General features: G+C 41.1%; 1 protein-coding gene across 9 annotated transcripts in view; it reads left to right on the plus strand.

The window, feature by feature from the left end:
• The window catches only part of ARHGEF28 (Rho guanine nucleotide exchange factor 28), a 130414-nt gene that overhangs the window by 24831 nt on the left and 80346 nt on the right, over positions 1–25237 (plus strand). For 4 of the 9 annotated variants that reach the window (XM_075078226.1, XM_075078230.1, XM_075078228.1 and 1 more), the window contains exons 3-7: positions 5735–5882; positions 7738–8031; positions 19707–19890; positions 21280–21460; positions 24856–24928. In XM_075078226.1, the coding sequence (XP_074934327.1) occupies positions 5735–5882; positions 7738–8031; positions 19707–19890; positions 21280–21460; positions 24856–24928 (880 nt within the window). The remainder of the gene's footprint in view (positions 1–5734; positions 5883–7737; positions 8032–19706; positions 19891–21279; positions 21461–24855; positions 24929–25237) is intronic. The other 5 variants (XM_075078227.1, XM_075078229.1, XM_075078232.1 and 2 more) reach the window with 3 other exon arrangements.

The following is a 25237-nucleotide window of genomic DNA, read 5'->3' on the forward strand; positions in this document are numbered from 1 at the left end:
TATAAATAAGCTTGTTAGGGAGAGGAAAGAGTGGGAGAGAGGTTTAAGTGTTGTTGGACAAAGGAACGTGCGAAAACAGTGTCAAAGACACTTAGCAACTGGTGGATTGTTAGGAACCTGGCCCAGCGAAGTCCTCTGGGTCCGCACGCTTACATTTGTCTTATATTTAGGCCACTTGGCTGGTTTTCCAAAGACGAGGTGCCTGTATGACTTATCTAATTTGGGTTTTGGTACCTAGAGGATAAGTGTTAAGCCTAAATTGGTTCTATATTCAGAAATGCAGAAGAAATATGCCAGTTGGGATGTGTTTCCAGCTTCAGTGTCTGGAATGAGCTCGGAACAAACATTACTGTGTAGGAGCACAGTGTCTCGATTTCAGGTAATGAATATATCATAATTTATTTCTGGGGTTTTTTGCTCTTTTGTAGTGGTACATGAATTAGGTCTTAATTACCTACTTTTAAATGCTGATAACCATAATTTCAGTCTCTTCATGCTTTAGTGATAGGGCAGTGTCGGGTTTTTTGCAGACTTGAGAAGATGCTTTGGTCGTGCCTTGCAGAATGGGGTGGGAAGCAGCAGCGAAATGCTTTAACCAGATGTGGTGAGAGTGGTGCTGAATAAATGTTTTCTCTGAGTGTGAGATCCTAGAACTGGTTTTTGCTGTTGTTTACCTACACTATTTAATTGTTTTAATAGTCTAGTGGGTATATGTTTTGATTGAGAACCTGGATTGAACACTTGGGCTCTGCTAAGAAGAAGCTCTGTTACAAAAGAAGTAGCATCTCCCCAAAAGCTCTGGGAAAGCCTTGTGAACCAGAGAGGCATAGCTTTGGTGGAAGAATACATTACTGAGTCTCACTGCAAGGTCCAGCCCACTTCCCTCCTTCCTGTGTGCCTTGCTAGGAAAGGAGGAGGAGGATGAAGCTGGAATTGCTCCCACTTGTGTCGCTCTCTGTGTTCATTTGTCTGCAGAGGAAAGATCTATTCAGGTAGTTCCTGCTGCAACCTGCTCCCTGGGCTGGGCTGGCCTTTCCTGAAGTATCCAGGAAATAAATGCCTCTGGAGGGAATAGGTATAATGGGAAGATATAAATTATCCCTCCGAATTAATCTAATAAAATAAGCCCTTTTCTTAAAGGGCGAATGTATGGCTTCTGGGTTTCTGCCTAGATGAGCAAAGAAGTTGGTAGAGATCAAAATCATACCTGTTTCTGAAGCTCTGCTATACTTTTCTGACACTGAGCTTTAACAATTGCTACCAAAAATAGTAATCCAAAGTAGACTAGACTAGACTGTTTCACTTGGAAGTAACCTACAACGATCACCTAGCCCAACTGCCTGAACGCTTCAGGGCTGACCAGAAGTTAAAGCACGTTATTAAGGGCATTGTCCAAATGCCTCTTAAACACTCACAGGGTTGGGGCATCGACCACCTCTCGAGGAAGCCTGTTTCAGTGATTGACCAAAGTAGTTGTGACACTGAAATTTAGTTTTACTTACAATGCGTATATTTCCCAACACTTTGTGTATTAGTCTTTCTAGACTGTTCTTATATGGCCTGGGACACCCTGAGTGTGGGATTTTTTTTTTCCCTTCTAATAAAGTTCTCTGCATCAGTCTCTTTCCTGACCTTCCTGTGACAAATGCTGGGGTGTATCATTCCTGGGAGAAGTTTTTGGCCCAAGGCTCTTCAACGTGTTGATTAAAGTTGTGGAAGAAATGTACAGTCTTTATAGTAAGATTGTCAGCTCTCAATAAAATGATGGATTGGCTGTGTGCAGAGCTGATAGCATGGTAAAGTCAATGCTCTTGAGTGATCTGCATTTAAATGCAGCTAAAGGCAAGGTCATACATCCAAAAACAGAGTACGAAGAACTCTGCAAAGAACTAAATAAGCTGGCAGGCTTTTCCCTCATCTCCTCTTCCTCCTTCTCCATCCTGAAAAGCTGCCTTTTGGTCTGGCTCAGGAGGTGGATGAATACTTCTGCCTTTTCCAGTTGCAGTCTGGAGGACGCCCACAACATGCATCACTTTCTCCAAGTATTTTTCTGCCTAGGAGTTTTCTAGAATGGACTGCAGGTGCTCTTTGTTTGAAAAAAAAAAAAAAAATTAAATAGTTCCGGTCACAAAGTTGGCTTCATACAGATGAGATGAACAATGTGCTAATCACAGTGCGGTCTTGCTGCAACTCGCTTCACAGCTGTGAAAAAGAGTGGGAAAGCGTCTTTGATGTGTGCATAGTCATACACAGGGATACCTTTTGTGGCAGCGATAAAAGCATTCTCAAAGTTCAGTGGTATTTTTGTTTTCATGTGGGTAATGAAAAAGCCTCTGCCAGCAATGTTTGGAGGGAAGTGCAAGTGATTGTAAGAGTGGGATACTGATCTGCCAAATAAACACATTTGTGCCAGCAGTGCAAATGGATTGTGGGTGCAGCCACCTCCGTCAGAGTCACATCTGTTTGTCTAGTTGCATTACAGCATCCTTTTTTTATTAGTGCATATATATATGTATAAGGGTGTAGATTATATGTATGCTACACAGGTGAAATATTGTCTAAAAATTATATTAACTGTACAATAATTATATTAAAATCTAAGAAAAAGGTTTTGGAAAGGTAGGAAAAGAATTGATCAAACATAGTATGAGGTGGTTCTTTCTGGTTTCACCCTGTCCTGTGAATTGCATTTCTTCAGCAGCATATAGATCCCTCAGGCTTTTATTGGAAGTATTGGTTTACATTCAAACCTGGCATTAAATAGATGTTATTCTGCCCTAAGGGAAGACTGTGCTGAAGGAAGAGATGCTTAAATATTCAGGTTTAAATATAGCATTAGATACATTTTTAGCAGCCATGGCATTCCCTTTAGCACAAACAATTTTGTTTAATGTATTTTCCAAAGGGTGGCTAGCATATCTTACCTTATAAAGATCAAAGCTTCCATGGAGGTTGGTATTAAAGAGCCTCCAAAGTACAGGAAGTATGCCTTCCCAAATACAGGCTGTGACCAGCTTTGACGAGTGTAAATCTGAAACCAGGGTGAATGCTGTAGCTCAGAGGAGAGGATGAGGGGGGCAGAAGGGCTGATGTGTGGTGGAAGAGGAGATGTCCTGTGAGAGGGTAGGCAGCAGTGTGGCTGGGGACAAGCGTTGTGTGTGCAAAGCAATGGAGGGAGAGGAAGGGATGAAAGTGTAGGGGTGAACTCTGGCAGTCATAGCATACAATAGTAAAAGATTTTCAGGTGGTGAGAAGTGGAGATGACATAAGTGCACCAAAGTTATTTTGGAGAGGAGTAGATGAGGAGAAAAAAGATATTTGAAGTGAGAGCAAAAAGCATCTGTGGTGGCCTGAACAGCAAACGGATGCATGTTTTAGTAGAGGCAGTAGGGAAGATGATGACATAATTGAACAACGTTAAATGAGAACATCTCAAGACAGGACAGATGTGATGTCAAATGGGAAGTGCTTGAGTTGATGATAGGAGGTTGTCCTTTGTGAAATAGCTCTTTCTGATGCTAGGTGCGGTAACCATACAGCATGAAAAAAGGTGCAGCTTAGTATTCCTCTGTGAAAGCTACTTTCTCTGTTATCTTTGATTCCTCTCTAGTAATAAAGGGTTTAACCCTCTATTTGGATCATGTGAGATTTTCCAAATTAATCACTTAATTGTTTGGCCAGATACAAGGTAGCTGCCAATTGCCTTCCTTTAGTAAAATCTTTGCTTAAATTACGAGCAGTTTCTTCTTCTGGAGGGTTGTAAGGAGTGGGTTATGAGAAAACAGCTTTTTATCATATACATATGAGCTTTCCACTCTGTCTTTCCCCCTCTTGCTTGTTTCCTTCACCCGTTATAAGTCAAGGAGCTGTGAGATTCTCCCTTGTGCCTGTACATAATGCAGTGTGATCAGTTTAAGATGTTCCTCTGTCCTTGCTGAGTCTAAATTAACAATTTTTTAAAAAGGATCAGTATAAGCCAATGGCTACAATTTCAGCTTGATTTTTGTTTTATTCAAGTGTAGGCTTATGAAATGAGAAATATTGCCATAAAATATCTCCCTGGTTCATGTAGTTAGTGCGAAGAAAATGTGAAAGCTGGCTGGCTAAGTAGTCCCTCAGCCTTACAGGTCCAGAGGGTGGAGGGGTGGTTTGGGAGTTGAGGCCACAAGTGCCCATGCGGAAGAAATTCTGCTGTGCTCCTCTGCACCAGTCTGCTGTCACTAAGCACCCACTGAGCAGTCTGTGGAGTCTCTTCAGGGACTTGCCCTGTTCCTGTGTCCCCAGAATAGCCATCCATAGTACTACTCAACAGACAAAAGGAGCTATTCACAACTAACATAAAAAGATTTTTTAAAAAAGTGATAAATTATTATCAATGATAATAATAACAACAGCAATAATAACAATAATAATAAAAGGTTTATGGGTGTAACAGTGCAAAACCCAAAGAGAAATAGGAGAAAACACTTGTCAGTTATAATAACACTTCAGGCTACTAAAAAGAGGTGCCTTATGTGTTTCTGGGGATGACAGCCATGGTTGCTCTTGATACTAGACTCCTAATGTTTACATCTACCCTTACAGGAACAATCCTATCTAAGGAAAATTTTGTGCCTGAAACTAGCCATTGCCTCTTCACCCGTAGTTCAATAGATGAGCCTGTATTTAAGAGGAAAACAAATGCAGGATTTGCTTTGTAACAAGTGATGAGAAATATGTCCTTGGGGAAGTCAGACAAAGATGTGACGTGGGGAGTGGCAAGAGTCTTACTGCAGTAAAGTGTGTGCTTGCTATAAAATGAACAGAGGAAGGAGCTGGATGCTTGTCAGGATGGTCAAGGACATAACAACGGCTTTCAAGCATAGAAGTTTCTGTGCTTTGGTGCAGGTTTTTACCAGACTTGTTTATGGAGCTAGTAGAGTCAGTACTGTGGTAACTAGTTTGAGTAGAGTCAGGGTAGGCATCGTTTGGATGTGTGAATGGCTGAGATATTCTTGTGCTGCATATTTTCCAGAAAACACCATTTCTGCCAGATGTTGGGGCAATTCTGTCTTATTTAGAACAACTGTGGCAGCCAGGGACCGTGGTGGAGCATGCTGTCCTCTTCGAGGAAATGCAATTTCATCTAAATTTCCTCCCTCAGACATGTCAGACATTTGTTATTGTTTGCTGCTTCTCAGATCCCTTTCCTGTTCTTTTTTGAAGCTATTGTATGACAGATTTTTCTTGGCTGGTTGCTTTCTATTTACTATAAAGAAACCCACGGGCAGATATCTGGGAACTAGGATATTTTTTTTTTTTTTGAAACCAGCATAGTCAGTTGTAGAATTACATTAGTGCTTTTGTTTTGTAAACCGAGTAAGATCATTTCAAGCACTTTTGAATTTTTTTTTTTTAACACAAAGCATGCTTTTATAAATAGCAAAATACTTGGGTTCAGTGACTCACTTGTTATGATACATTTTAAATAAAAAGTCAGTTATATTTGTGTGGGTTGGGATGAAAGGAATTAGTTGAAAGATTTTATTTAAAAGGCAGTTTTTAAAATCACCTGTGCTTGTGCAGTGTTATTTTCTAAGTGGAAGTAGAAAACTACAGATTTGTCGTTGGATCACAGCCTCTGTATAGTTGAGTTGAAAAGGTTATGATAAACTTCCATCTCAAGTATATATCAATGGGTTTGTTGGAGACGAGAAATTTACTGGATGTTTCTGAAAGTGCTTTCATTTTTCAGGGACAGGTGACAATAAATGCAAAATTTGACAAAGACATTTACCTCCCTGAGGATGCCGAGTTTTACTTTGTTTATGATGGATCCCTGAAGAGGCATATAATGTTCGCTGAGCGCGTTAGTGACAACGCTCTTCAGTCCATTGTTCCAGGTGAGTGTTAACTCCTGTTTACATTTTTCATCCCTTCACTATACCTCACTCCCATTTCAAAGCTGGGCACAAATGGACAATTTGGTATAACTCTCTTTTATGGCTCTGTAATAGAGGAAATGCAGGAATTGAATGCAGGGCTTTAGAATCCGGGCTGAGTTTGACTGACCATAGATAATCCTGCCTTTGTAGCAGTCCACAGCAGCACAGTATCAGGCGTAGATGGTGTTACTGGGCTCGCATAGTCAGGTGTGCCTTAACGCACAATCTCATGAATGGCATAATTTTTAATGTGAATTAATTTTATGCCACAACTGTTTGCCTCCAGGCATCCTAACACCTGCAAAAGTCATGTTTTTGTCTGAGCCTTCCCTGGGTGCAGCAGTCAGCCCAGCTTGCAAGCCTCTCATGGTGGAGGTGTGCGGTGCTTGGAGCTCTGCTGGAGCTGCACACAGAGCAGAGGTGTTGGAGAGACTGTTTCAAAGGGTGCCTTGCTGCAAATGGGGGATTTGTGTTGCCTCCCAGCCTGTTCTCTGCCTTGGTGTTGTCCCCCTCACGGATGTAACATAAACCCTGGTTGTCACCTTTATTGTGTGCTTTGTGACTTTTTAATTTGTGCGAGTAGGTGGCTATAGACATGATGTGCTTGTGCAATAGGATCTGCTTGTTATTAGTTCTTGTTTTCTAAAGGGTATTTAGAGTCTGAAAGTAACTGCTGAGTATAAAAAGGGAAAGTTTGCTGCCATTACGTGGTGGCTCCTTTGATCCTGTAAATGTTAAATGATTGTCATAGAATACAAATGGAGAAAATGCAATGCTAGGCTTATTACAGGTTAGCAAAGCCTTTTGGTTTGGTGGTTTTTTTTTTTAAGAGGGCTGAAAAGACACTGTTAAATGATTGCATCTGGGCTAGGAATAAAAACAGGAGGCCACAGGCAACACTTATTCCTCTGCCTGTTCCCAACAGAAGCCATGAACAGATGAAAAAAAAGTGTGAGGTTAAAATACAGCCCTGCTGATGTTAGTGTTGTTTCGTAGTTGCCAAATTAAACATAAGGGAGTGCAGAGCACTTCAAAAACAACTGCAGATGTGGTAAGTACATGCTTCGTTCTGCAGTTACTAGATTGCATATGTACTTGTAGTTGCTCAGGGACATTTTGGAAAATTTAGATTTGCACCTCTACTATGTCATGTACAGCTTGCACCTCTTCTAGATGTATGACATTCACCCTCACTTAGATGGCAAAGGAGGAGGAGGAATGCACAAGGTGCTTAAGAGGTTTCAAAGGCAAACTCACTTGGACTTTGAGGGTCTCACCTGTAAGTTAGAGAGTTGATACAGTGTTTAATCAGGACTGCCAAAAGCATGAAGCATGCATTATTTAAAAGCTTCTGGGTTTTGTCCTACATGGAAACACTGCGTAGGTACAAAATGGGTGTTAATAAATAGATATCTTACTCAGAGTTTATGTTGCAGGCCACTCTGCCACTCTTTAAATGAACGTCTCATTTTTTAAAATTCTTATCAAAGAACCTTCAGGCTTTTGATTTGTGGGATTTCATCCTGATGTGGTTACCTCTTCTTTCCATTGTGGTTAAAGAACCTTCACCTTGGTTCTAGAATTAATTATGTCAGTATAATTGGGAGGACTGGCAGTTCGCGGTCTAGCTGAATCCAAGTTAATCACCAGAAATGGTTGGTAGATGCCCTACACCACATACATGTAATTAGAGGGAAGAATAAAATAATTCATGATGAATAGTCACAGCTCTTAGAAGCAGGGGAATGATGAAAAACTAATGCATTTTCTGTATATAGGTAACGTTAGTGATTAATTTACATTATAATTACAGGCCATGGATGCCAAGAAGCAGTTTCTGTGTCTGTGCTAATGTACACAAGGGGATACGCACCTGTGGTGCTCGGCAGCTGTCCCGTCACTTACAGAGAGAATCTGTCTTGCAAGTTGTCTCGCTTTCTGCTAGATCACGCAGAGTGTGTCACTGCTGCTAGTCACAAGATGTTGCTGGATAAGTTTGGGCTAAGGATAAAAGATCTGCAGTCCCTGGATAATGATTTGGTGATGGCCATTGCTCATGAAGAATTGCCATCGACCTGGAACATCCTCGGAAGCTGCTCAGAAGGTGGTAAGGTTTTGTTTTAAGTTGGAAAGCGTTTTTAAAGTGGTTTGGTACACAGTTCAGAGCAGAGTAACTCACCATTTTATCCCAGGTTCTCAAACCTTGTGCTTTAATTTGTGGTTAAGATGAAAAACTGTTCAAGTAAGAAAGGCGTAATCAGAGATTTGGTTTGTGCCCAGAGGTTTAAAAAGGATAATAATGGTTATTGTAACTCTTCTTTTCAGTAACTCAGTCTCTTCAGAAGCTTTTTGGGCTTTGACTCACTGTGAATGCAGTTCTTTATTTATAAATAGAGCCTGCCTTTGCAAGATTAAAGAGCTGTCGGTTTGAAAAAAGCAAGTATTGAGGCAGTGAAGTATTGCTGCCATGATTCCAACCAAGTGAGATATTTAATTACTCAGACAAAAAGGATATGGTCATAAAACAGAAGATTATGTTACTGTAGGCATTCTCATTTATGGAGTAAAGAAAATGTCTGTCATGGTTCTGTCAGTGTTTATGCTTTATTTATGACTATGATCACTCTTTGGGGAGAATATAATTAAAGCAGTTTTGTGGCTTTTTTTATTGTAGAGGTAGTAGGATGAAAATATACATGAACCTTTACATTAAGGTATGCTATTAGAAAATTTTGTAACAAGATCAGGTGAATCTTTCCTGGTTTCAGGTTTCATTGCAAACAGAAAACTGTGGTTAGGTTTTGCTGAAGAGTATAATTTTTTTTGCAGACCCAGCTGATTTACAGCTGAGGTTGGAAACAGTGTTAAACTTGATGGGTTCACATGTTTTTCATTGAAAATTCGGTACTTTTGGCTATTTTCCTTTTAGTACTTTAAATTGCTGAAAATTGGAGGACAGGCAGTTTCCATATGAGCCAAGCTGAGAGATTCATGCAAGCTTCTGGGAAGTAAAAACACAGCACTTAGCCCATTTCTTTGGGTGAGGGCTTTCTTCCTGTCTTAAATCTTTCTAATTCTTAATGACAGATAGCTTGAAATCAGCTACTGCCTTCCTCAGGAGAAGGATGGTTTTTGTCTGTCTCTTGTGAACAGCTCTTTCAAGCGATAGAAAAACAAATACCAAGTCTCATTCAAATACTGGCTAGACAGGAGAGAGAAAAAAAAAAAAATAGTTGTTTCATTTTGGTGTGTAGTAAATATTTGTTCACATTACTCAACTACTGGAACAGCTGTTGGATCTTAGCAATGAAGACCTTGATTCAAAGCCTGAAGAAATCAGCTGTAGTTTTGTTCACAGACTTGGCTAAGCTTTTTGTCAAAAGCAGTTGAAGTCTAACCGAGAAGCATCGGCAGCATAGCAGCAGTACTGAGAGGTGCTCAGGCAAAGCCAACTGGGTACTACCTTGCTTGAAACATGGGGAAGTTTATGCTGGTGCGTTGTGGGTTCAGAGAGTTGGAGATCAGCTTGGTTGGTACCAGACTAAGCTTTGCCAGGGCAGCTGCTATCCAAATAGCAGAATTCTTTAATTTTTAGTTATGCTAATTGTTATTTTTCAGGTATACTGCAACATTTATATGGAAAAGAGTATGTTGCCCTCATGAGACTTTTATAGGACTTGAATATTTTTGTTTCTATGTCTTTTTCATACTTCGTTCACTTATCAGATTTAAATATTATACATAAGCAGAATTTGAAGACAGTGGAAAAGCAGGAAATGCTCCAGTCACTATACAAAGTCTCTGTGAATGCTTGAAATGTTAGACAAGTGTGTCTTGTGCATGCTGCATTAGCAGTTGCCTCATGGGCACTATTGCACTAAAGAAGTGACATCTCCCTTTGTACCCATTATTGCTCTTAAATGAAGCTGGGATCTTTCCCCTTGTTTCTGAATACAACAAAAATGGATCCAAATTCGTGGGGCCTGGTGGCAATGCTCATGCATAGTGAGGAGCTCTCAGTGCAGTCCTGCCTGGCAGTGCTTACTGGCCGTCCGTGTTGAGTGTGAGGACCTCCTGAAGGCTTTCCAGGCAGTTTCTCCTTCAGACTAAAGGATGTCAGTCATTCCCTTTGTTTCTGAGGTCCAGGCTTGGGCTGGGCCTGACATCTATTTTAGTATCCTCTAAGCAGCTTATATAAGCAGCATGTATTCTTTCTCTCTCCTTTCTGAAAGTATAGTTTTGATTCTTCTTACAGCCATATTCTCCTTTCACCTGACTCAGAAGCACTGACTCATGTTGCTTCCTCGTGCTGTCTCCATCACTGTGTTTTTGTCCCCAAAACCAAGAGGCCAAGCACAACTGAGGGTTGCATGTGGCTGAGGGAGCCCTGTGCATGCAGAAGAAGGAGAGAGAGGGAAAAGGGGATCAACTGGGGCAGGAGTGCTTCAGATCCCAGCACAGGTTAGAAGAGGAGGAGGTTTGTAATCTTCCAGGGTTTCATGATCAAGGGTTATCCCAGCAATCTGTTTCTTCCCCAGATCAAAAATGGTTGAGAAACAGGGAATTTGCAAGGATTTAGAAAGAGGATGAGACCTTTCCCTACCTGCTGTCTCTGCAACTCCTTGTCTTGACAGTGTCAGGATGTTCTCTTTAGTACTGTTGTTGTGAAAGATGCGTGTGCTATCATCCATCACTAGTTAGGACCTTGTGCCTGTGAGATTCTGTCAGTTTTCAGAGCTGCAGGGCTATTTTTATTGGAAAAAAATTAACTTTTGAGTGACACATTTCTGGAGAAAATTGTTGCACCATCTGGTGTTTTTGGACATCATTCATTTTTATGAGGATTTAGAGACATACAGATTGATGGAAAGGTAGAGGAATAATTTATTCATAGGAGTTTTGCTATTTGGAAAAAGTGTTTGTATTCCCTTTATAAGGCATAAAAAGGACTGAATAAAGAGAGGGCCTGGATTGTCTAGGGAGCATTGCAAATAATTCAGGAATTTAGTGCAGTTGCACAGGTCAGGACTTGTTAGCCACGTTGAAGTTCAACAGAAGAAACAGGAAGGCACGAACCTTTTGGTAATCATCACTTGTAATAAGTGCCTGAGTGACAACTATTTCAGGAGCTGCTCACTAACACAAACTGGTCAGATGTTGAGATCACTAGGCCCACAAGGAGTTTGCTGCTAGAGGAAACTGGGCATCCAACAGAGGTGCTATGCTTAGATGTTTATTTGTTGGTGGGTTTGAAGAAAGTGGAAGGAGGGGTAGAGAGAGAGAGAAGCTGAATTTCTTGTTGATTGCACCTTCATTAAGGATATTTTCCTTCTGAAAATTGGATTATTCCATTTGTGAAGATAATCAGTGTTAAATGTTAGACCAAATAAGTTGTTAGAGCTGCCAAAAAAAAGGACACTTCCCAAAGTTTTTCAGTTGACAAAACAAAAAAAAAACAGAGAAGAAAGAATCATAGAATCATTAAGTTGCAAAAGACCTATAGAATCATCACGTCCAACCATCAACCCAACACTACCGTGTCTTGTAAACCATGACGTGAAGTGCCATGTCTACCCTTCTTTTAAATACCTCCAGGGATGGAGACTCCACCACCTCCCTGGGCAGCCTGTTCCAGTGCCTGACCACTCTTTCAGTAAAGAAAATTTCCCTAATATCCAATCTAAACCTCCCCTGATGCAGCTTGAAGCCATTTCCTCTAGTTCTATTGCTAGTAACTTGGGAGAAGAGACCAACACCCACCTCACTACAACGTCCTTTCAGGTAGTTGAAGAGAGCAATAAGGTCTCCCCTCAGACTCCTCCAGACTAAACAACCCCAACTTCCTCAACCTCTCCTCATCAGACCTGCTCTCCTTCACTGGCTTTGTTGTCCTTCTGCGGACACGCTCCAGCAACTTGATGCCCCTCTTGTAGTAAGGGGGCCCAAAACTGAACCCAGTACTCAAGGTGCAGCCTCACCAGTGCCGAGTGCAGGGGCACGATCACTTCCCTGCTCCTGCTGGCCGCACTATTCCTGATACAAGCCAGGAGGCCATTGGCCTTCTTGGTCACCTGGGCACACTGCTGGCTCATGTTCAGCCGGCTGTCAGCCAACCCCCCAGGTCCTTCTCTGCTGGGCAGCTCTCCAGCCACTCTTCCCCAAGCCTGTAGCGTTGCATGGGGTTGTTGTGACCCAAGTGCAGGACCTGGCACTTGGCCTTGTTTAACCTCGTACAACTGGATTCAGCCCATTGATCCAGCCTGTCCAGGTCCCTCTGCAGAGGCTTCCTACCCTCAAGCAGATCAACACTCCTGCCCAGCTTGGTGTCACCTGCAGACTTACTGAGGGCACACTCAATCCCCTCATCCAGATGATTGATAAAGATATTAAACAAGACTGGCCCCAACACTGAGCCCTGGGGAACACCGCTCGTGACTGGCCACCAACTGGATTTGACTCCATTCACCACCACTCTCTGGGCTCGGCCACCCAGCCAGTTTTTTACCCAGCGCAGAGTGCACTTGTCCAAGCTGTGAGCCGCCACCTTCTCTAGGAGAATGCTGTGGGCGACAGTGTCAAAGGCTTTACTAAAGTCCAGGTAGACAACATCCACAGCCTTTCCCTCATCCACTAGATGGGTCACCCTGTCATAGAAGGAGATCAGGCTGGTCAGGCAGAACCTGCCTTTCATGAACCCCTGCCAACTGGGCCTGATCCCCTGGTTGTCCTGCACATGCCTGGTGAGCGCACTCAATATGAACTGCTCTGTAGTCTTCCCCGATACTGAGGTCAAGCTGACAGGCCTCCAGTCCTCTGGGACCTCCCCTGTTAACCAGGACTCCTGATCAATGATGGAGAGTGGCTTGGCAATCTCCTTCGCCAGCTCCTTCAGTACTCTTGCGTGGGTCTAATCTGGCCCCATAGACTTGTGAGTGTCCAGGTGGCTCAGCAGGTCATAAAGTGCTTCCTAAGATGGAAGAAAAACGGAGTGGTTTAATCTGAATGAGACAAATGCTTCCAAGTAACCTTTCCTGTTTTATTATCATCAGGTTAGGGCATCAGGTTTAGGACTGGCAGCCCCCAAGGACCATCAGGCACAGGTTGAGCATCTTCACTGCAACTTTTTTGTCCTTGACACACTCAGGCTTATGTCCGTTGGTTGTCGGAGGGGGAGCGGGGAACAGGAGCATGGACCTTGGAAGGAGTCTGAGAGGCCTGAGAGCACCTCAGTTTCTGGTTGTTTTAAGGGCATTGCTGGGAGGGTGAGTTCAGGTTGTCTGCGTCACTTAACTGTGCTGGTAATAAAACAAGAAGAGTTGCTGCTGGGTTTGCCACTATTTATAGTTCTTTTCAAGAGGAATAGTGCTCTTTTAGGTTCAAGGCTATTAGTAGAAGCAATAAAATTACAGCCTGAATTATGAAAATTAATTGTGGATTGTAGGGAAGGAAACAGTGTCTATACTTGTTTAAATCCCTTTCATGAAGAAGGAGAATTTCCGTTTTATTTCATAAATGCTTTGTAATTGTTTTCTAGCAATAGGTCTTATGGAGTGAACCGAAGTACCCAACCTCACTGCTTTATAGTCTGCTTTTGGGGAACACTCTTCCATTTTCTGTGGCATTTTTTACTTTATTGCCTTCTCCCTTCTCTTTTCTTTGTAAATCCTCTTACTGTCTCCACCTGATGTTAAATACATTCCTGCTAAGCTGTGCCAGTTCAAACCTGGCTGATGCATGTTGTATTTTTGGTTTAAATTAAAGAAAATTCTGTCTGTGTCTTTTTCTCAGTTAAAATTTTAGATTTATTTTTTCATGGAATTAGGAAAACACTAGGAATAAATTAGGAAAACACTGTGGATAAATATTCTAGGTGTGGTGAGGTTTGTGAGGAAAGGTAATATGTTTTTGGTCAGACGGTTTAGGGTGTTAGAGAAACAGATCAATCTTTGCCCCTGTAGGACTTTGGTCCTTTAGAACCTCTGCAGGGCAGAGGGAGGAGGATGCCAGCCTGGGCATCAGTAAGCAGAGAGTGTATTCCAGTGACTGCTGCTGACCAAGAAATCTGTGGCATGAGGCAAGATATTGGCAAGCATGCTTCAGCCTGCAGGTCCCCAGCAAGTGTATGATCCTCATCTCCAGGTCTGTGCGGAGAGGAGATGTTTGAGATCCCCCTGAACATGAAGAGGTTCTTCAGAAAAAGCCTCGAGCAGTTGGTGGAGATGGTGATATGCAGAGTGACAGTAGAGCAACTACTGTAAGAAATGCAAAGGATTAAGTTTCCTACTTAAGCCAATACATAAATAGTGGGGCTCAGGAGCCTGCTCTGTTGCTGGAGAGACCAGTTATGAAGCCATGGTCTGAGCTTGGGTTCGCCCTGCGAGCCGGAGACCTTCTCTGCTCCTGGCTGAGAGGGTGTTCCTGCCTGGTATTGAGCACTCCGGTGGTGCTCAATAAATAAATGTCTTAAACCAAACAGTTCAAGGGAGTGTTTGGCTGCAGTACAAAGAACGAGGAGTATCCATCTGCTAACAGAAACCATCTCCTGTAGTGCTTTGCCTCTTTGTTGGGGTCACCAAAGCAGTAAAGTCAACTGAAACTTCACCTGATGATGTAGGTGGCCGTACCATGTGCAGCCTTTACTGCATGGAGCTGGTGGATGGGAGCCTTCTCTAACTCTCCTGCTGCTAAAACTGCTGGGGGAAGACTCCAAAGTCCACCTTTGCGATGGAGTTTAACCTTCTCCCATGTCCTCCTTTTCTTCTGCAGCATTGATGCCATCCTCTGGGTGTTAATTGGTAAAGGTATGATGAATAGGTGAGCTAGTTAAAGGAAAGGGGGACGTTCCAGACATCTGGTAAGTGGAAAGGGAGATGCCACTGCAGCCCTGCCCTCAGATGGGCTCTCACGTACCTGACTTGTGCATCGTGGCCACTGTCTGTTCACAAAACCACTTGTGTGTGTTTCTGCGTTAGTGGGGTGCGCTGAAGATGGCTTTATAAACAATCTCCTAACTAATGGAAAAATGAGAAAATGAAACAGTAATGTATAAAAGTACGAAGCCAGGAAAAACTGGAATTTGTCAGCTAGTGTTGATGTCTACCCCTGCTTTTCAAGTCACAAGCCTTGAGGTTTTTAGTCTCCTTCCAGGAAACGAATGAGATTCATAGCCCAGAAGTGGCTTAGTCATTTCTGTCAGAGAGAAATATTTGTTTTTAGTTTATTGTTTTGGACATAGGAAGGGATTCAGGTGCAAGGAAGAACAAAAGGATTTATTTAATGTTCAAAACAGACTCTGTTTGGCTCAGCTCTGTGTAATTAAGTGTGTTTTGGATGGAGAATCGGGATGCGATGCAAAACAACGTCCTGATAGTGCATATCTTTTACAGCACCGCCTGCCTTGCAGTAGCTGGTCCTGTATGAACCAACCAGCAGTGCATCTTTCAAATCTTAGAAATTGTTGGTTATGTGTCTTGTTGGAAAATAGTATTTTATACTATTTAATACCATGAGTATGTTGAAGAAGCCTTGTGTTTTCATTTTTCCTTATTTTCTTCCTGTTCGCCACTGAATGTAGTTGAATTATGTTGTTTTTTCACAACGATTTTTTAATAAATGTCTTGATTTTTATGTTTTTGTTGTTGTTGTTGTTTGTTTGCCCCCACATTTTGCCACATTTGAAATCTTCAAGGGAAGGGGAAAAGAAAGTGAAAACTGTGGTAAAATGCTATTTGTTCTGTCACAGTGAGGAGATGTAAGAGGAGGTGGTGAATGAGGAGAACTGAAACTGGAAATTGTTCTAAGAAAAAAATTCTAAAACCCAGTTGTTTCAGAACTTTACCTTTCTTTTAGTGTGAATGGTTTTTTTTAGACAGGTCTATTTAAAAAGCTTATTATCAGTCATCATGTCTTTTTGTTTTTTTTTTTTTGCTTTGATATTGCTGATCCTGGAATAGAACCACAGCAGAACTTGGATGGAAGGGGTCCCTGGAGATGACCTGATCCTACCCTCCACTTGGAGCAGGTCTAGCTTCAAAGTTGGGTCAGTTTGCTTGGGGTCAGGTTTTGAGCACCTCCAAGGACAGACAGTTTGTAACCTGTCTGGGGGACCTGTCCCAGTGTTTGACCATCCTCGTGGTGAAAAATACTTGTATGGAAGGAACACATTCCTGTTTCCATTTATCCGTCCAACTTTGCAATTTGTATTTCAGATTTTAGTATCATGAAGCTATTAGTAATTGCTGTATGTCATGAGGTTCTGCTCACTCTTCAGCAGGCTGGGTGGGAGAACTAAGAGCAGAGTAGCCTAGCAAATGCATGGTCTGCAGAGGTGAAGGTTGGAGTGAAAGCACAGCTGGTGGAGCTGCCAGGTGGTTCTACTACCACATGTATTCAAGCTAGCCATGAACAAATTTAGCTTAAGGTTAGATGAAGGTTATTACATTGGGCAGATAAAAATTAGTTACTAGAATGTTTGTGGTGAGATAATAGAAGTTATTATTGTATGTGGTATCTTAAGACCACAAAGATTAATTACTGTTTATTAGTTACTTTTAAAACTAGGTTCTTTTGTAGCAGACATATTCATACTGCATTGATTTTAAGATTTGGCTGCTGGAAGAGTAGTGTTGGAGCAGAGAGAAGGCTATCCCTCCTTAGGGAAGGCCTGGAACACTTCTCCTATGAGCCTGGAGAAGGCTCTGGGGAGACCTTATTGCAGCCTTTCAATATAAAAAGGGGGCTCATAAGAAAGATGGAGAAAGATTTTTTTACCAGGGTCTGTAGCAACAGAACAAAGGGCAACAGTTTTAAACTGAAAAGGTGTATTTAGATTGGCTGTAAGTAAGAGATTGTTTTATGATGGAGGTGGTGGGACACTGGAACAGGTTGCCCAGGGAAGTTGTGGATGCCCAGTTACTGGAAGTGTTCAGGGTTGGGTTGGATGGGGCTTTGGGCAGGCTGATCTGGTAGAAGATGTCCCTGCTTATGGCAGGGGGTTTGGGCTAGGTGATCTTTAAAGGTCCCTTCCAACCCAAGCCATTCTGTGGTTCATTATCATTGTTTAGCAAAGCAGTTCTGCAAATGCTTGAGTTGGATTCAGTGGACTTAAAAAGTTGCATGTACTTGAAAACTTTGAAACATATATGCCATCTTGGTTAATGGATATATAAGCACTATAATTCATGCCATTAGTGATTAATAGTGGTAACTGAAATGCAGCAATTACTGTTTTCTCCAAAGGCTGAAATTAGAAATATTTTGCAGACCTTTGAGGAAATAAAACCATAGTTCACTACTTTCCTCTGTGGCCTAGGATCCTGCAGAAGATCCTGTGCCCAGCTGGACATGTTTTTGCCTAGAATCTGAAATGGGGAGACAAGAAACCATTCTGCTGCCCAAAATCTGGGTAGAAAATAAGTGTTGGGTAGGCAGGCTAATACACTAGATCATTGTTGGCTAGCCACAGGTCAGAGGGAAGTTTGAAGATTTTTTTTTTTTAAATAATGACATGAAACATTTTATATGTGTGTTCTAGAAATTAGGTACATATTAGGTTATGTGTATTATGTGTATTAGGTTAGGGACATACTGTGTGCATGTTTAGTGATATTCTGGTTTAAAGAATCCTGTCTGCATCTTGTTAGTGTGACTGCTTCTGTTAGAACTGCAGTGAAATAAAGGTTTCAGATGCTACAGGCAGGTTTGCTGGCTGTTAAAGGCTAGAGTCTGTGTCCTGAGGCTCCCTTTTAATCTGATGTCTGGAATTTGTTTAATTTATTGAAGGAAATTTGGCCTGTTTTTCTGGGATTTGACTCTGTCTGAAAGTTTTGATTCCACTTGAAACGGAAGGGTAAAAAGTCTTGGATAGGTTGCTGTCAAAGAGAAAAAGCTGATCACCAGTGGAAATCCTGTGGTAATTTTGTCTGCGGAGCAGTAGAGCAAGTCCCTCAGGTTCCTTGCCATTCTGGCTTTATGAGATGGGGAGATACAGGTTTTTTTAATATTACAACACTTCAAGCCCAACATTTTCAAAAGAGACTAATGATTTTGGCTTCCAGCTCAGAGAGGACATTCCGAAATGTCCAGCTTTGCAGAAGGCAAATCTCCTGTTAAGATGTCTGGAGAAGAGGTACTCAGCTGAGACATGACAGCAGCCTTCAATTATGTAAAAGGAAGCTCCGAAGGGAAAGGAATGAATTGTTTTTCATGCCCATTTTGGATGGGATGAGACGCAGCAGGCTTATACTGGGAAAGGGTGAGCTAGGTTAGGCATTTCAATGTTTGTAACCATGAGGGTAAAATTATCCCTTGTGTAGACTGCCTACGGAGGTTACAAAAACCTCTAGCTGATGGAAGGTTTTTAGAACAGATGAGACAAACATCTGTCAGGAGCACTTTAGGTTGCACTGATCCTGCCTTAAGGAGTGGACTAGAGACCTCTTGAGGACTCTTCCAGGTTTTTATGTATTTTTTTTTAAATGATTCTATAAAAGAAATATTCCTGACACTTTCAGAGGAAGTACTTAAACTGAACGGTAGTCAGCTGTGAGCCACTGTATTTGCATGTAACTACACGATACCTTTGCTCAGTGCATTAAGTGTTTCTGAAAAACACATCTATTTGCTTTTTGGCCACATAAGTGTCTCTGCTGGGGGACTGCTTTCCATTAGACAGTTTTATCTTGCAAATATTGATGCAGAGTAGAAATTTGACCGCAATTTACTGCTGATTTTTAACTGTATTATTCACACAAATGTTTGCATGTTACCTACATATGCTTCAGGAGCTTCATCTTTCCTTTGCCACTGCAGCGTATAATTTTCAATAATGTGTTCTGAACTGGTTGGGAATAAAAAGTCCATTGAATCAGGATGATAAATTTCAATGGAATTTCATAAATCACTGGAAACCTAATAGATTTCAGCCAATTGTTCTGAAAGCTGTAGAGTAACTGCCCTTAAATACTTGACTGCTGAGAAGGTACCCTTTTATTTAACTTCATACCAAAATATCAGTGTAAGGAACAAGCTGAGTGGTACTTAAGCTTAATTTTATTTATTGCCTTTAAATTGCAGAGGCTTTGTGTTTAAGAATGTGTACAGGCAGATAAACCCTTCTTCAAATAAAGGCCAGGGAACGGCTTGAGTGCGGGATCAGTATCTAGAGTCTAAGTTGTTGTTGTGTACTCTTTTATTTTAAGCTTCATCCTGTTGAGCTTGATAACCTGTGCTAAAAAGTGGAGAGGAAGTATTGGCAGGTGAGGTCACCTTTCTGAGAGAGACACAAGAATTATCCTGTATATTTTACCCACATGCGTGTTAGCTTGCGGCTCGCTGGGCTGCTCTTACTGTGCTGATAAGCAGCCTGTCTTGAAAAATCACACCTATTTTTAAATTTAGATACTTGGCCTTGCTGCCAGATGTTTTGTTTTGCTGGGGCCATTGCCTCTTAACTATCTTCTGCAGTATACTGGGGGATACTTGTGCTGAATGCTATGCTATATCAAAGAAAGAGAGAAATACTGAGTTATCTAATTCAAACTATTTTCTTTGGCTGCTGGAATTAGATGGTATTTGGATATCCTAGTTTAGCTCTGCAGATGCAATTAGGTATCTGACTCTCTTGATTTCGGTGAAAGACTGATTCTGCCAAAGTACTTTTCTAGGTCTGAACCTGAGCTGTGATATTTCCGCAGACTATAACAAGTTTCTTTTCATGCTTCCTAGGAAATAAAATGCTGGGGTTTGTTACTGATAATTTGTTTGTTTGCTCTATTTTTTCAGACTCTAAACATAAAGAAACTCTTCTCCACCTTGTGATGAAATTGGGCTTGATTAAGCTTTCCCAGTTCTTAGCAGCCCAGCCTGGAGGGTCATCAGCATTAGCATTACCTAATGAGGATGGAGCAACACCATTAGATTTGGCTTTACAAAACGGCCACTCCAAACTTGTTGAGGTCTTCACAAAGTGAGTATAACCGTTTGCTGCTTCCTCTGAAAAACTCCTATCAGTTAGGTGATGTGGGGACTACTGTTGTTTTTCTCAAGAGTTGTGTATTTTGTGTTGGTTTCTGTTGCTTTTTGACGTTATTACAATTTTAAGTGATAAACTTATATTTACAATTAAAGGAAGTTTATGATATATGTCCTTTGTTACATTTGCAAGTCAATTAATAGTGAAATATATATATAATATATATATAAAAAATATAAAATTAGTAGTGCAAGTCAATTAATAGTGAACTGTTACCGAAAAACGCGGTAAAAAAGTGACAGAGGACCAGGTGCACGATCAGGTACCTCTCCCAGCACTATCACAGCTGAATTCTGACACATTACCAAAAAGTAAAGACATCCCTTAAGTTATATATATATATATATATATATATATATATATATATATATAAAATTTAGATATAAACAGAACGTGATAAATAGGACCTGACTTTCACAAAACCTCAGCAGACTTTGTGACCTCTGTAAAGCTCAGGTTTGAATGAATAAGGGAGAGTCAGGAGCAAAGCCAGTGCTGCTGCTGTGACACTGTTTTTGCTGGAGAGCTCCCACACTAACAAGTCACTTAAAGGACAAGTGCTTTGTGGCACATTTCAGCTGTCTGGAGGTTCCTATGTACGGACCTGAGGAGCTGTATGGTGCATGTGTTTTGGGGTACCAAATGATCAGTGTCTGATGCCCCTTCTCACTGTTGGCTTTTCTTTGCAAATAGAAATATGCAAGAAGTTACTTTTTTTTTTTTTGGTATGTGGCTCTTTAGGTTCTGGCTTCAAGCAGCATATAGTTTATGTAAGACTTATCTGTACTTCAGGTTGAAAAAAAATATCCTGACTAACGCTTGTACAGTACATTATGTTATGAATGTCTCATTTGTTCGTAACATTCAAACAATGCTGTATTCTCTTGAGATACTTTCTGTTTTTCACTGTGGAATAACAAACCTGCTAGCTGCCAGTCATGTCCTACTGCTAAATATGGCAACATTAACAGGAAAAGGTACTATTGCTAATTTACAGCAATAAGGAGAAATAGGTATTATCACAGCTCTTTCTGGCTTATTTTAGTAGTGAGTAACCATATAGAGCTAACACTGGTTTTTTCTCTGCCAATGGCTAGAAGTAGCAGCGTGTTCTTAGGCCTGAGTGGAGTCATTGGTAATTATTTGTTTGCCCAGCTGTGTTTTTGGTGCATGTTTCAGATTTTCTGCCTCTGTTTTTTGCAGCGGGTGTGTTGGGATCCTGACGGACCGTGCCAAAGGCAAGCAGGAAGCTTGCTGCGGTTGTGTTTTTGTTCTACCTGTGCGTGGAGCATCTGCTTTGGTTTAAAGAGTGTGTTGTTCCAGTTTCCAGGGCAGTCACTCACTTGACATTTCAAGAGCGGAGATCAGTGAGGGTGCTTGCATGCAGTTTGTTCATTCGTCAGGAGCTCTGACACTGACATTTAGCCACACTGCACAGCACTTGCTGGAATCGGACATTAAGCTCTTCAGAAGATACTTCTGGGACAGAACTCTTCTTTACCAGGTAGGTACCTACCTAGCTCAGGGCATTGCCTCAGATTTTCTTCAGTAATTTCCAGCTATAGGCTTTTTCAGGCTGGATTTGTTTTTCTTGAGTAGCCTTTTAATTTAAGGTGCCTGTGCCACTAATGGCCAGTGTAACTGCAGGATTACTGTTGTGGGCTTCTATTTTGTGTCAGTGTAGGCACATTGTATGTGTGAAGCTGCAGGGTAAGAGACATTGAGAACTTTACCAAAGCTTCATTTACCTTCAGTTGTTTCTGAATTGTTGTGGACTCTACAGTGAATATCCTTCCATGAAATCTCTTGTGTCTTTAATTGCGTTGCCATTGTATTCACACTGGTACTTTGAAATACTTAATTTATTTCCATTCTTTTGTCTAGTAGTGTAATGCTGGGGAGTCCTTATCAAGAGCCAACCCAGTCTATTATTTATGGCAGAAATACAGAGTACAGACTTTTGCTGTAGAGTTTAGTTACGGTGTAGTGGGTGTTATCTTACTGTAATATGTCTGGAGCACTGCTGTGTTATTCTTCAGGACATCTCTCAATTTCAGTAAAGTAAGGAGGGAGAACTCTTGAAAGCACAAGTTCTTTAATAGCAATGCAGGTCCTCACTTATGTTTTTATATTGAGACTGCAAGGCTATATAAAACTAGTGAACTAAAACCACACTAAAAGTAGGCTTTTCTCTTTTTCTGGTCTTAAAATTCAGCTTTTCTTTTCCATGCTTAACTTCAGGTTTCCTTATTTGTGCACTAATTTTCCTTGAGTTATCTTTATTGCATTCTGCATGTTTTTTTTTAACTTAGACTGTGATCCATGTGTTATGCTTAACACAAAAACTTAAGGTGTGATGTATTGTATAGTCCTTATGTGTCATCTCATGTAACTACACTGCCAAGATTTTGATTTGTTCCAATATAAAGAAGTTACTCTCTGTTTGTAGCTTTCAGAATACCTACAATTTAAATGTGGTTTTTCCATGGAAAACCCACGGAAACAGTAGTAAACCCAATAGCAAAACCAAGACTGTAATGAAGAATGCACTGTTATTTATATCATTGGCTGTTTTCTTGCACTCATCAAATCCTTTTTCTTCTTTCTGTCTTTGAAATGGAAAAAAAGAAAGAGTGGTATGTTAGATATTTGCATGGCTGTCAGAGACAAAGACTCTTAAAGGCTGCAAAATTCTGCACTTGGTATTTTTCAGGAAAAAGCCTACTAACCTTCACTTGTGGGTTTCCCTTTTGCTCATTCCTGTAGTTGCAGGAGTCTAGGTCCTCCTTGTGGGGACCCTCTTCCATCTGTGCCCAGCATCAGTGTTGCACTACTTTTAATAAAGCAGATATAAGCCAGAAGAATGGGGAAGATGACATGATTTAGTTAATTTCCTATACACCAGATATCATCCTGAAGTGTATGTACAGGGATGATCAAGCTGTCATGTTTAAACTCTGTGTTATGTCCAAAGGGTAAGGTAAAATTAATTTTCTTTCCCTTGCAAACAAGGGCATGCAGCCCTTAGTTGGATCCAAAGCATAAGGTAGGCATTAGAGATTTCATATTAATAGTCTTTTTAAAATAGAGGTAGAATTTATTGCTGTACTGGAGTATTCAGCTCATCTACAGTAGACTAGGACTGTACATCTAGTTTATTGTATCTTGAGGCTGCGTAAATGACCACATTGCTATTTTAGGTTTTGGTCAGAAAGACCAATGAGAAATGACTAATGAGAAGGGGCTTGTCTCAGTTATGGTGGCATGCAGCATTGGATTTGTGTGTGTGAAAGGGATGACTTAGGGAACAGCACAAACTATTTTTGCATTTATTCATGCAAGAAATCCCAATCTTTCACAAGTATGTTCTTCAGTCCTTGGTCAGTGGGTTCTTTTAGTCTCTTGACTATTCCTTACAAGTCTAAAAGAGTAAAGGAACTTTGTTAAAACAGAGAAGTTATTGGTAAGCTAGAATTATCCATATGGGAGCCATGCCTTCACTGGAAATCTTCAGGGGCTCTGCAGTGCAAAAAGTGTAAACGCACAGATTTTGTGGCTTTGCGAGGCAATATGGAGGAGAGATTTCTGAAGATGATGAGGAAGAGCATGGAATTGCTTGAACTCTCTGCAACCCCTGTAGGGCAGAAATAGCTGTGATGGTAGCAGTGCCCATCAGTGTGGCTCTGTGGTTTGTCATGCACATCCAGCAGAGCCCTAAGCACTGTGTAGGGGTGATCCGTTTGGCTGTCTGAATCACTGGAGGCAGCACAGCCAGTGCAGGGGAGAGGTCCTCTATGAGAGGAAAAGAAATCCAAGGACGAATGGACACATGTCAGGGTGATTAAAAAAAAAAAAAAGAAAGAAGGCAGGCCAAACCAGGGTAATAATCTAAAATGATTAAGATAATTTGAGTAGTTTTGTTGGCCGCTCATGGACACATTTAGTAGTTTCCCTATGAGGAGCTGACTTATTTCTGCCAGGTAGATGTGGAAGCAGGAAACTGTCTTGTGCACCAACAGATGAGCACAGAAAAATCGAGCTAACCCCACTGAGGTGGGGGATGTAGCTAGCTTGACAGCCCTATGCCTTTCAAGTCAGTTTGGCTGCAATATTCAGCCCGGAGTCATCCCTGACTTTTTCTTTTGTATTCAGGTTACCATACCTTTTCTCTGCTTGCTGCTCTGGTAGATGGCAAACACACAGGCAACCTAACAAGAGGGAAAGCTAGAAGCAAGCAGAATTGTAGATGAAATCTCACAAAAGGAGACATTCTCTCCTCCACCCCCTTTGCTGATAATCTTTGAAGGTAATTGCTAAAATGAGGGACTGAATCTCAGCCTCCTCTTCCTTTTGAGCAGGAGTGATAGAGTCAGTGTGTGTATCTGAGCGAGGGGTCAGCCTGGCCAGGGGCCATGTATGTGGGGAGGGAGTGGCTCCTGCCTTCTAGGCTGGGTTTACTGTGTAGTCAGTGTTAGTCCTGATTTAGGCTTTTTGTATAGCCTATTTGTAAAAATTGTTTATTTTATAGGGGTGCTTTCAAGGTTAATGACTTCTGAACAGAGCCGTTATGCAAAGCTGCTGTGGTGCTTTTCTCATAGAGAAGGAGGTTATAAACAATGAAGTACAAATGTTAAATCTGATCATTTAGATCCCTTGTGTCTTGTAAGCAGGAAGAAATTTATCTCTGCCCTGAAAATATTTTATTGGTTTCCCTCTAGAGGAATTGCTATTGGTTTCCTCTGGAGGGTAACCGATAAAATACTGTGTGGAATCTCTACCAATCATTTTTGTATTGCTTATAACATATTTGTTTGCTAGTCTTGATATTATTTTTGAGTTTTCAGATAAATGTCATGGGCATCAAATACAGTTACTGTCCTTTTGATTTTTTTTTAATAGAGTATTAATTCAAACCAAGTTGAAACAGTGGAAGGTCCAAAAATGCCCTGCAGTACAGCAAGCTCTGTAGAAGGTACAGTTTCTTATTCCATAATGTTGCAGTCTTTAAAAGCTCTGGAAAGTTGACACAGATTCATACACTATTTATTTATTAATGAGAATCATGTTTCATATGATATTAGAGACCTGTAAGTAGATAACAGCGGAATACACAAGTCATACACTACAAGAGTTGTGTAAATTGTGATACTCCCTACAAAACATTGTTTTTCCAGTGTCATACTGAAATTGTTCACAAAATATTATGACATTTATAGCGACTGGAAAAGCCTCAACTGATTTTATTGCAAGAGCCAGAATAATGTCAGAAGGTTCCAGGAGA

Source organism: Phalacrocorax aristotelis, chromosome Z (genome assembly GCF_949628215.1).
Source record: "Phalacrocorax aristotelis chromosome Z, bGulAri2.1, whole genome shotgun sequence".
Classification (NCBI taxonomy): Eukaryota; Metazoa; Chordata; class Aves; order Suliformes; family Phalacrocoracidae; genus Phalacrocorax; species Phalacrocorax aristotelis.